This window comes from Hyla sarda, chromosome 1, assembly GCF_029499605.1.
Source record: "Hyla sarda isolate aHylSar1 chromosome 1, aHylSar1.hap1, whole genome shotgun sequence".
Classification (NCBI taxonomy): domain Eukaryota; kingdom Metazoa; phylum Chordata; class Amphibia; order Anura; family Hylidae; genus Hyla; species Hyla sarda.
Genome location: NC_079189.1, coordinates 199223737 through 199236045, shown reverse-complemented (window position 1 = coordinate 199236045; position 12309 = coordinate 199223737). Strand labels below are relative to the sequence as shown.

The 12309-nt window shown below is 38.4% G+C and overlaps 1 protein-coding gene across 5 annotated transcripts in view; it reads right to left on the bottom strand.

Annotated features, from left to right (window-relative positions):
• Positions 1–12309, bottom strand: part of STPG2 (sperm tail PG-rich repeat containing 2) — a 677454-nt gene that overhangs the window by 146597 nt on the left and 518548 nt on the right. For 2 of the 5 annotated variants that reach the window (XM_056567176.1, XM_056567184.1), the window contains exon 14: positions 2966–3076. The exons of the other annotated variants lie outside the window; for them this stretch is intronic. In XM_056567176.1, the coding sequence (XP_056423151.1) occupies positions 3011–3076 (66 nt within the window). In that variant the 3' untranslated portion in view covers positions 2966–3010. The remainder of the gene's footprint in view (positions 1–2965; positions 3077–12309) is intronic. 5 annotated transcript variants of the gene reach the window in all.

Genomic DNA, 12309 nt, shown 5'->3' with positions numbered 1-12309 from the left:
GATTTAGGCCTCTAATGCGCACGGCGCTCTCTCACTCCGGAGCCCTGTCGTATTTAAAGGCAACAGTTTAGTGCCACATATGGGGTATTTCCGTGCTCGGGAGAAATTGCTTAAGAAATTTTGTTGGCTTTTTCTTCTTTTACCCCTTATGAAGAGGTAAAGTTGGGGTCTACACCATCATGTTATTGTAAAAAAACACAACAAGGCTCAGGAGTGAGAGCACACCATGTACATTTGAGGTGATTTGCACAGGGGTGGCTGCTGGTTACAGCGGTTCTGACATAAATGTAAATAAAAAAAACACACACATGTGACCCCCATTTTGGAAACTAAACCCCTCACGGAACATAACAAGAGGTATAGCGAGCCTTAACACCCCACAGGTGTTTGACAAATTTTCTTTAAGGTTAGACGGGAAAATGAAAAAAAAATGTTTCACTAAAATGCTGCTGTTACCCCGAATTTTTCTTTTGGAGAGAGAATTTGGCTGGAATTGAAGGCCATGTATGTTTACAAAGCCCCCATGGTGCCAAAACAGTGTACCCCCCCCCCCACATGCGACCCCCATTTTGGAAACTACACCCCTCACGGAATGTAACAACGGATGCAGTGAGCATTTACACCCCACAGGTGTCTGACCAGTGGTCCATTAAAATTGAAAATTGTATTTTTCATTTGCACAGCCCACTGTTTAAAAGGTCTGTCAAACATTAGTGGGGTGTAAATGCTCACTGTATCCCTTATTACATTCCGTGAGGGGTGTAGTTTCCAAAATGGGGTCACATGTGTGGGGGTCCACTGTTCTGATAGAACGGGGGCTTTGTAAACTCACATGGCCCTCAACTTCCATTCGAACCAAATTCTCCCTCCAAAAGCCCAATGGCGCTCCTTCTCTTCTGAACCCTGTAGTGCACCCGCAAAGCACTTTACATCCACATATGGAGTATTTTTCTCCTATTACCCCTTGTGAAAATAAAACATTTGGGGTAACACCAGCATTTTAGTGAAAAAAAATCAAATTTTAAATTTTCACGTCAAACACCTGTGGGGTGTAAAGCAGGGCCGGACTGGCTTATCTGGATCCCGGGAAAATTCCCGTTAGGCCGACCGCCCAGTGGGCTGGCAGGGGTTGGCTTGTGTTAAGCCGCCTGGTGGCCGCTCACTCACACAAGGTGCTGACACTAAGTCAGCACCTTGTGTGAAGTGGGCACAGAGTGACGGAGCTAAGAGCTGTAGGCCCCTAGCCCCGCCACTCACCCCAGTACCTGTACATCCAGAGGCCACACGTAACGTCTGTCATGTCACCGGTGACCCAATGACGTCATATAATTGCGCCGCCAGTGCCATGACATAGACGTCCTGTGCGGCCTTGAGGCAGACTGGAAACAGAACGACTTTGCGTGGGCACGGTAGGAAGGTGAGTTTTCTTTTGTTGTTTCAATTTTACAACAAAGCTACTAAGCTAATAGAGAGGAAAGGGGAGGAGATGGGCTAGGAGAGGATTGCATGTCTGCCTAAGGGGCTGCTATCACTACTACCTAAAGGGGACTAAGGGGGACTGCTGCTGTTACTACATAATGAAGGCTCCTGGTCCTGCTATCACTACTATATTTATTGGACTGCTGCAGTTACTACATAAAGGGGGCTCCTGCTATCACTGCTACCTTTATGGGACTGCTGCTGTTACTACATTAAACGGGCTCCTGCTATCATTACTAACATTATGGGACTGCTGCTGTTACTTCATAAAGGGGGCTCCTGCTATTACTACTACCGTTATGGGACTGCTGATGTTACTACATAAAGGGTCCTTAACCCTACACTGGCATAGTGCCGGACGGGGACCACCACCCCCGCGACACCATGCCAACAAGGCGAATGACCCAGTGGCAAGGCAGCCCTACTGCTGCCCAACCAAGCCTCTGGTTTCGGGCCCCTCCACCCCACAGACAAAGCATCACGGTGACAATGATCGCCGTAGAGCACCACACCAGTGTGAACACCTAACATGTGCTCCCTGCCAGACGGTTGGGAGAATGTTAGGAGTAAATTGTAAAACACAAAGAAAGTAGGTGGCCTTGACGTGGCAAGTGGGCTTGTACTTTTTGATCAAAATGTATACTAACAACCTGTTAGTTTTTTAAATAATTTTTTTAAACTGAGAAGCAAGTAGATCAAAATCCAAATGGTGGATGTGTGGCTATGTTTCTCTATTTGTGTCGTACATTTGTAGTCTCTCCCTTCTTCCGTGGCCAGCACTACAATAGCAGGAGACTGCATAAGGGTTTCCTCCTAACTTTCTCCCAGCCCCCTGGGAGCCCACTGATGATAATACCTTCTCCAGGGAATCTGATTTGTTGTTTGATAGTATAAGGAATAGGGGTTATACACCAGAAGTATTAAATTATGCCAAAGATAGAGCCCAAAATTTAGACAGATGGGAGCTTATCCTTCATAACAAAACAACAAAAAATTACAAAAAAACAAGGTAATAATAATCCACCCTTCTTTATTACTCAGAATAGTAAACAATATCACAAAATAGGTAATATTATGAGGAAATACTTACTGGTACTGCAACAAGATGCCATTATAGGGAACTTAGTCATAAACAACTTCAAAATGGCATCAAAAAGGGACCTTTAGGTTCTATTCTTTCCCCCAGGATGTTTAACAGTAGTATTAAGAAGACCCCTAATGGACATACCTGGTTACAACACATAGCTAATTGGAAGTGCGGGCACAGGATATGTACTACATGCAATCACGTACAGATCACTAAAGAATTCCAGTCATATACCAATGGTAGATGTTTCCAAATTAGGGACTATGTGAACTGCAACTCTAAAAATATAATATATCTAGCCTCTTGTGAAACTTGCTATCATCAGTATGTAGGCTGTACATCGAATACTTTAAAAACAAGAATACGCAGACACATATCGGATTCTAAAAATCTACTTACGTTTAACCCCAATATTTCTGCACTTTCCAAACACTTTAGGGATGTTCAAGACCTATTAGAGGAAGGGACATGAGGAGGCTCCTCCTCAATACGGAATCTTTTTGGATGTCCCTGTTGGAAACCAGGGAAACCAAAGGTTTCAATTTGCAACAAGATCTCATTCTGACATACTAATTATTTTGCTACCTTAAATAGGATACATTGTGCCTTAGTTTTGTGTTATAGGTGTTTTGTAATTTATTAAATATTGATTATATATGTATTAAATTGTGCCTATTTATTTATGGAGGTTGGATTCACATACGTGGGCATATCCAGCCCCTTTCAGTGCAACAGGAATGGAGATATAGTATGGCTCCACTCCAGTTGGAATCCATGCTGCATTTTTTAGCTTTGTTCACTGTGTAACAACCATGTAACCTATTATTGGATATATAAGAGCTATGTTGTTACTATGTTTTTAAGCCATGACTAAAGGCGCCAGAGCCTCAAACACGTGGGCGATCTCATAGACTTGTATAGAGGGGGCAGGCCATGGCGTCATGAAGGGGCGGAGCCATGACATAACGATGCTCCGACCCTTGTGTTGCCGATCATTACGCACAGAGAGAGTTTGCTCTGTGCAGTAATGATAGCGGGGCGCTGCAGTGGAGATCCCAGGGAACCCCAGCAGCGGGACCCCGGCGTTCTGACATCTTATCCCCTATCCTTAGGATAGGGGATAAGATGCTAGATGCGGAGTACCCCTTTAAGTTCATAATGGGCTTGGTCCTTAGGTTGTTAAATTGCATCCGTCACATAAGTTGAAACCACCACCAAAGCCTATCAGGGTTGGTCTCCTAATGCCAAGCATGTCGTTGTTATTCATTGTTACTAGTGTTTTTTCTTCTCCCAAAAATAAGGTTCCTTCTGTGTTTAACATGGTCAGAGAGGTGTGACCTGATGTCCACTGTGCCCCCGGGCAGCAATACCACTCTGAATAAAGACTCAAAAAATTAAGAACAAAGGTATGTTTGACATGTGGAAACTGACTCATGATAGGCTGTAGCAGTTTCATGCCATCAATTCATGTTACAAATGCACTTTAAAGATGTATTTAAATATTTTAAAGTGACAGCATGTTGATAGCATATACCACTAAATGATAAGTAGGGTTCAATCTCTGGGACAAAGGTATGTTTGGTTATATGACTGGAAGCAGACCTTTTTTACAAGCCTTGCCATTAGTGTAGGATGGTGTCTATCAGTCTCAACCATACTAAATAATGTAGGGCATCATGCCGTGAACAACACCCCACCACATAATTTATCAGCAATTCCTGATTTTATTTTTATAGTCTTCCCCTTTGGCTGGCACAGTCACCAGATCTCAAACCAATAGAACACTGTTAGGATGTGGATCACACAAAGCAGACAAGAGCAACCAGGGGAAATAATGGTATGGGTGTATTAGAGTACCAAGACAGACTATTAAGCTTAGGGTTTTTAGTTTGGAAGAAAACACGGCTTAGGGGCAATCTGATTACAATGTACAAATATATAAAAAGACAGTACAGAGATCTTTCTAGTGATCTCTTTATTCCCAAGCAGGTAACCATGACAAGGGGGCATCCTGTATATCTTGAAGGAGGTTTCAATATCATCACAGATGAGGATTCTTTATTGAAAGAGGAGTGAGACTGTAGAACTCTCATGATGTTTCATTAACACTTTCCTGATACAGCAATTTTTCATTTTTTCTCCTCGGGTTTTAAGAGCCATCAAGCCAACTTCAATATCCACCTACAGGCCCATATGAGGACTTATTTTATGCAGGACCAATTGTACTTTGTAAATACATTGCTAATTATATACCAAAATCTACAACAAAGCCCCAAAAGTGATTTGTGGGGCAAAATTGAACAAAATAGTTTGTTTGTTTTTTGCTAATTTTGGAGGGTTTAATTTCTAAGCAGTGCACATTTCATAAAAAATAACACATTGGCCAATTGTAAACCCAACCTGTTTGGTCTGCGCCAGAATTTGTGCCAAAAAAATTAAAAAAACGCGACCAACTCTTCATTTTACTCAGAAAAAACAAAAAAGGGGCACGGCTGCCCAAAAAGGGTGTGTCCTCATAATTTTCAAAAAATCACAACATATTTACTAAGGTTTCCACAGAAAATGTAGTGGAATTGAGCTGAGGAAAACCCCACAGTTCCGAGCAGTTGTCAATAAAACAAAATGTAGGGAAAAGTGGGGATGCAGGGGAAAATTAGTAAATACTGTGGAAAAATACTTGAAGGGAATTAAAACCCACAAAGAAAACTCCACTACACTCAGTAAATCATGTGGATTTATGTAGAAATGTATGGAAGTAGATTATGTAGAAATATCCCATGACCCCATTATAAGAACTGCACTCCTCAAAGTATGACAAAGTATGCCAAAATGAAATTCAGAAAGTGTGTTAACCCTTAAGGTGTTTCGCAGGAATAGCAGCAAAGTGAAGGAGAATAAATATCTTTATTCTTTAGGTTGATATGATTACAACAATACCCAGTTTAAATAGGTATTCCTTTATCTGACTTCTTTTAAAAACATAACTTTTTGTAAGAAAATTAGTATTCTTAAAATGATCCTCTTCTGACACCTATAACTTTTTTATTTCTCATATACAGGGCTGTATGAGGGCTTACTTCTTGTGCCGTGATCTGTAGTTTTTCTTGGTACCATTTTGGTTTTTATTAGACTTTTTGATAATTTTTTTTCTAGGATATGATGTCATTAAATTTTGTTATTTGTTATATGAAATTTTGTTATTTTTACAACATTCACCTTACAAGATGTTAGATTTTAATAGTTTGCCCAATTCCACACACAAGGATACCAAATATATTCCTTTTTATTATGTTTACATATTTTTTTATGGAAGGGTGAGATTTAAATTTTTACAATGGAAGGGGATCATTAGATTCCTTATAAAGGTCAATGCAGTTCTATTGAGCTGCACTAACCTATGTGCTCGGGGCTCGATTGATAGAGCCTGCTGCAGACAGGTTCTATCAATTGAAAAGCCACAAAAAGTTGGTAAGCTCTTCAACAGTGGATCACATTGACCTCCTTTAAAATAAAATTTAATGATGACCGTTCTCTAGTTGATCAGATGGGTACTGACACCTGGAGTCTCAGCAAATTAGCTCCTATTCACTTTGATCTGGCCCTAACAGCTAATTGACAGGGGTACTGAGTGGATAACACCCCCTATAAGCTATTGCTGCCCATTCCATCATTCAATTTTGCCTGGAAAATCACTTTAAGGGTATTCTAACACCCATACTGTGAAATATGCACTTATAGTTACTACACAGTAATGAGAAAACATGGCTGCTTTCTTTTAAGAACAGTGCCACACTTACCCATGAGTTATCTGTAGCATTGTAGCTCACTTCTAGTCACTGCCATGTGTTCTTGGCTGAAAGCAGTTATGTTTTCTAGCTACATGTACTTTCATTGTATGATAGGAACCCTAACTATTAATAAAAATATCCCCTTAACTAAACACAATGAATATGGCACTAATAATATTATATGTATGTATTATAATCATATCAAAGTCAAAGGTTTTAGTTCATTTTGTGTTATCTGGCATTTGTATTATTGAGGTCCATTCCACAATAATGGAGTAAATAAGGGACAGATGATTCAATGCATAAGATCAGTGGTAGACCATTCCTTCATTTTTGCATTCTGTCATATTTAAATAGTCTCTAAGGCTACTATTGCACATGCATTTTTGTAATGTATGTTTTTCTTTTACATGAATACTATGCTCATGAGTCTATTACAAAGTACATCATGACCCTTCTACTTTTAAATAATTGAGGTCAATTGAACATCTGAAAAACTGATGTATATGAATGTTAATCTGACATTTCAATCAATTTAGATTGGTTACAAAGTAAAAAAAACAAAACAAAACACAATCACGAATACATACATGATCCCTGCAACGACTACTGTAAGGTATAAGCCTTATTTTGGATTAGCCGTTTTCTGTTTTATACCACAGATAGTAAATAGAAATACAGACTCCTTGATCTATTTTTGAACATGACCAGATTGTTCAATTATTTCAATTTTCATATGACATAGAAGGAAATAAGATGTCCCATTTGATGGGCCTAACTACTTGTGCACAGACTGTAAAGAATTTCAGTGGCACTAATATCGTAGAAAATATATACGACACAATATAACTTGCAATTTCGCACCCTGAACAGTCTGTAACGTAAGTCATTAAATTGACAATACATTCATCAAACTGCTAGATCATTTTACCCGGTGGAACAATTATTGGATAAGAAATTCTAACTTTACATTTCATGTATCTGCCTCTATAAAGGCTGAATAATTATCATAACTTAGCTGTACGCAAACAATGGCATTATATTGACCTTAATCCGCATGCTTGCTGGTGTTATCAAATTATCAAAATGTTGTTCTTTTTATGCATTACAGTGCTAGCCAAACAGAAAAAGTACAGCCAAAAGCCCAAACAACTGACAGGTAGGATTGTAAGCAAGTACAGGAGATGCAATAGAGAAGTGAGCTGTTGTGGGCAGTAAATGCATTCTATACACAACATTGTCAGCTCAGTATAAATAATGGGTAGTATACAAATTAATTAATTAGCGGATGAACAAATTAAATGACATTGTTGCTCTCTAAGTTTTCTCACAAAGGGTACTGATCATTCACCTTAGCCAAATATCCACATCAGTTACTATGAAGGATCAGATATTATGTAAGGGAGTCCCAGGGGAACAAACTGTACAGTCCAATGTCATCAAACTATCTGTTCTTTCATGACACTACTACTATAAGAGAAACCCTTAATAATGTTTAATAAAATAAGGGGATTTCAGATGTCTAAGTATTATAATATAATGCAACCGATACAGCAGCTTTTATTTTTATAACACCAATTTATTGTATATATACAGTATAAATTGGTTCAAGTCCATGTCATCTAAAAAAAATTTATGTTTTTTTCAAATTTTCCAGGTTACTTTCTACTAGTTTTCTTTTTTGTTATTGTAAATCGTTTGCAATTCCTTTTTTTTCCCCTAAACTATTGTATGACATGTTGAATGCATTGTTGTACATCAGCAGATTATCTATGATCATTTTATGATTAAATGTATTAACATTAATTTTTCCCTATGCTACAATGTCTCTTCAGTTTTACTGTTTTCATGATAACTTCCTACTGATAAAATGATATGATTCTGCCTGTGAAAGTATCATTGCCTATTGTCTTTGATGCTATTTTATAATACCAACTCTTAAAGCCCCTTAGCGCTTCTACTTACAAAGTATTTGTTTTAGTGGACAAACATCTAATTCATGGGACAGTAATTCCTGCAGGTATTTGCTTTCATGTTCTGTTGCTCTCCTCACTTCCATGCAGCACATGTCATTACGTATTGCAATCATGTGCCCATTTCTCTATATCCTGACAAGTGATTTATTGGACACCATGGTGTGCTAACTCGTGCGTAAAGCTTCCCGATGGTTTAGTCTATCACATATTACAATTGCACATATTTAAATTATATGAAAGACATAAAGCTATCTACAACATTTTTAGACCTTGCTCTAGAAGATGAACTCATTCTTTCTTTCTCAAATAAATGTCCACTATTTCAGATTTCTATCTAAATTACCCAGGGAGGAATCAATTCAGGTTTATTTAACCTATGACCGATACAAATTGTGTTACAAATTAGATCAACATGTGAAATAAAACCAAGTGCCACAAGCCCGTCCTTTTAACGTTAATAAATAATTAATGTGATACAAAAGTGGCATGAATTAAAAATGCTAGCACAGCAAAAGTCAAGCTGCTCTATTCACGAGTCACTGACCCATTTAACATTAAATGCTATATTTGATTATCTTATGGCCTAGCGCTGCAGGGCCATTTACTGAGAAACAGTAAATTAATTTTCCTATAATGGGAGGCTGCGTCATATACCTGTTAATAGCCCAGTATTCTAGGAAAGAAACATCTGTTATTTTGCAGCTTTCCTCCCAATATCTAATACAGTATATACATAAGTTTGGAAATGTATTTGTATAATATATATATATATATATATATATATATATATCCTTTGTACTGCATCGTCAATGGACACCTGTCAAACCTGTTCTATGGACTGCGCCACAAATGGGGTTGGCGTGTTCAAAAGTCATTTTACATGAGTCATTTCAAAAACAAAGTAAAAAGGTAATATTACCTTTTAGTAAATATACACATAAAGGGTGGTTCTACACAGTGCAGTTATCTGTATTTATCTGTATTTCATGGTGCACTGGTCTACAGTAAACTTCTATGGGTTACAGAGGAATCACAAAAAATACAGATAATGTGCAGATGAACAGCAGATATAGCACAAGGCTACAACACAGGGTTATCACAGGTAGAAACCCCCTAAAAGGATTACCCTGCCTTGAACAATCCCTTTTAGATAGAAGATTCCCTTAACAATAAGCTGATTGCTTGGTTTATTGTTGCTGGGGCCCCAAGCTGTCAGCTGTAATCTAGTTATCTATTGAAGAACCTAGCAAGAAAAAATTAGCTTTATTCTCTGAAATCAAAAGATTGCATATGTATCCACTATTTGGTTTGGCGGAAATAAAAGGGCCCCAAATAGAGGACCCCCATCAATTTACCTAGGATTCCCTCACCACGATTTTTCATTTGGCTTGGTCACATGTACCCTAATTGGTAGAGCACAAAGAAATGTCATTCCCTTCAGTTGTCAAAGGGGTACTCCACCAATAGACATCTTATCCCCTGTCCAAAGGATAGGGGATAAGATGTCTGATCGCGGGGTCCTGCCGCTGGAGACCCCCGGCGATGGGGACCCCCGTGATCTCCCTGCTGCACCCGGCATTTGTTTAGAGCATCGGGTGCATTGCCAGAGTCTCCTGGCGTCATGGTCAGAAAAAAAGGAAGAAAAAAGGAAGAAAAAAGAGACACGCAAGCGCCCCTGATGAAGTACAAAAAACACTGAATATGAGATTACAGGATACGAACACTCACACGCACCAGAACACAAAATTTTTATGCGTATTAAATAAATACTGGGGTCCTGCAGCTTAGTCCCTCCTGATTTCAGGTAATTTCTAGTTTGGTAGACAGCAGGCAGCAAAGAGGCAAAAAATTGGGAACTTATTCAAGTGCCAGACCCTGGGTGGACGTTACGATAATCACCTTAAGCCAGATTAGAACTTAAAGTTTTTTTATAGAAAGCACGTATTTACGTGTTTCTGACCCGGAAGGGGCCCTTCGTCAGGAAAAAGTGCTAGCACTTTTTCCTGACTATGGGCATATTCCAGCCCAGAAACGCATAGATATGTGCTTTCAGTAAAAAAATCTTTAAGTTCTAATCTTTCTTAAGGTTATTATCGTGACGCCCACCCGGAGTCTGGCCTTTGAACAAGTCAATTCTTTGCCTCTTTGCTGCCAGAATTTCCCTTAGGCTAGGTTCACACTGTTGTTGTTCTCTGGCCTGCTCAGGGTCTGTTCGTCCCTTTTTTTTTGTTGCACTGAATAGATCCTGAAGGGGCCGGGGCACAATGGATACAGCTGAATCCCGACGGATGCCTTTGACTTGAATGGGGTCCATCGGGTGTCCAGTATTTTACAGGAGTTGAACAGAAAAAAAAGATCAGAAATGCTGTATTCTTTTCTCTGTTCAACTATCATCCTTCCAATGGACTGAGTGACAGAACTCCCTTTTGCCCAGTGGCAGTGTGAATGAGGTCTTACCAATCATCATTAGCCCCTTAAGGACTGGGACAATTTTCATTTTTGCACTTTCGTTTTTTCCTCCTCTCCTTTAAATAATCCTAATGATTTCAATTTTCCACCTTCAGACTCATATAAGGACTTTTGCACCACCAAATTTACTTTGTAATGACATCAATCATTTCATAAGAAAATCTACAGCAAAACAAAAAATACATATTTGTGGGGCAAAATTGAAGAAAAATACAGTTTTGTAACTTTGGGGGGCTTCTGTTTCTACACAGTACACTTTTCAGTAAAATCAACACTTTGACTGACATTTATCATTGTCTTTAGACTGTTTGCTGTGTTTACAAAAGGTGCAAAAAAGGCGCAAGCAGGTTTTTTTTGCCCCTTTTGGTTTACATATTTTTGCTGATTTTGAGTTGCAAGCCACTTGTTTTGGTAATACACATGATATGGAAGGGTTTTATGAACTGTGCCTTTTCACAAAAAGGCGTAGTTCATAAAAACCCTTCCATATCATGTAAAAGGCGCAAAGCCACTGAAAAGTCTCTAAAACTACACCAGCCAAGACTTAACTTTGCTTTTTGGTGTTTGTGAAGAGAGAAATTTCAGAAAATGTGTACCTGCACAAAATGTATCAAATACAATTACAACAAATAGTGAATTTATATAGGTTTTATTTTATTAAAAAAAAAACTTTTTGTACAAGAATAAGTATACATAAAATTGTTCTCCTCTGACCCCTATAACTTTAATTTTTCCATATGCAGTACTGTATGAGGGGTCATTTTTTGCTTCATGATCTTTAGTTTTTATCGTACCATTTTGTTTTGATTGGACTTTTTGATCACTTTTTATAATTTTTTATGGTATATGAAGATATCAAAAATTCACAATTTTGGACTTCGGTATTTTATTACATGTACCCTATTGAACGTATGGTTTAATTAACTTTATATTTTAATAGTTTGGATATTTATGCAGGTGATACCAAATATGTTTATGTTTATTTTTGTTTGCATTATTTTATTTAAAAAAAAATGGTAAAAGGGAATGACTCAAACTTTTATTAGGGAGGGGGCTTATTCACATTAATTCAAACTTTTTAAAAAAAACATTTTTTACACTTTCTTTTAGTCCCCATGGTTGACTATTACATACAACATTTGCTCAGCATTGATTAGTGTTATTGGCAGTCCATTGCACCAGCCTGCCATGGCTTCCTGGAGCATTGGAGTGCCGATCGGATGGTGAGTAGGCAGGTAAGGGCCCTCCCGCTGTCCTTTCAGCTGATCGGGATATAGTTATTTTGCCATGGGTGTCCCAATCAGCTCCACAGAGCTAGCGCACATAGATTTTTCCTGTTTTAGACGCCGCAATCCCATTTTAGATACCTATATTATATAGTATATTAGAGAATTTTCAGTAATAAAGGATATATCTCCTGTTCAATGTCCTTGTCTATTAACTGGAACATAGAGGAAACAGACATCATACATTTTATTCCTAAGATCAGTTGATCTTTTGGGATCTATTC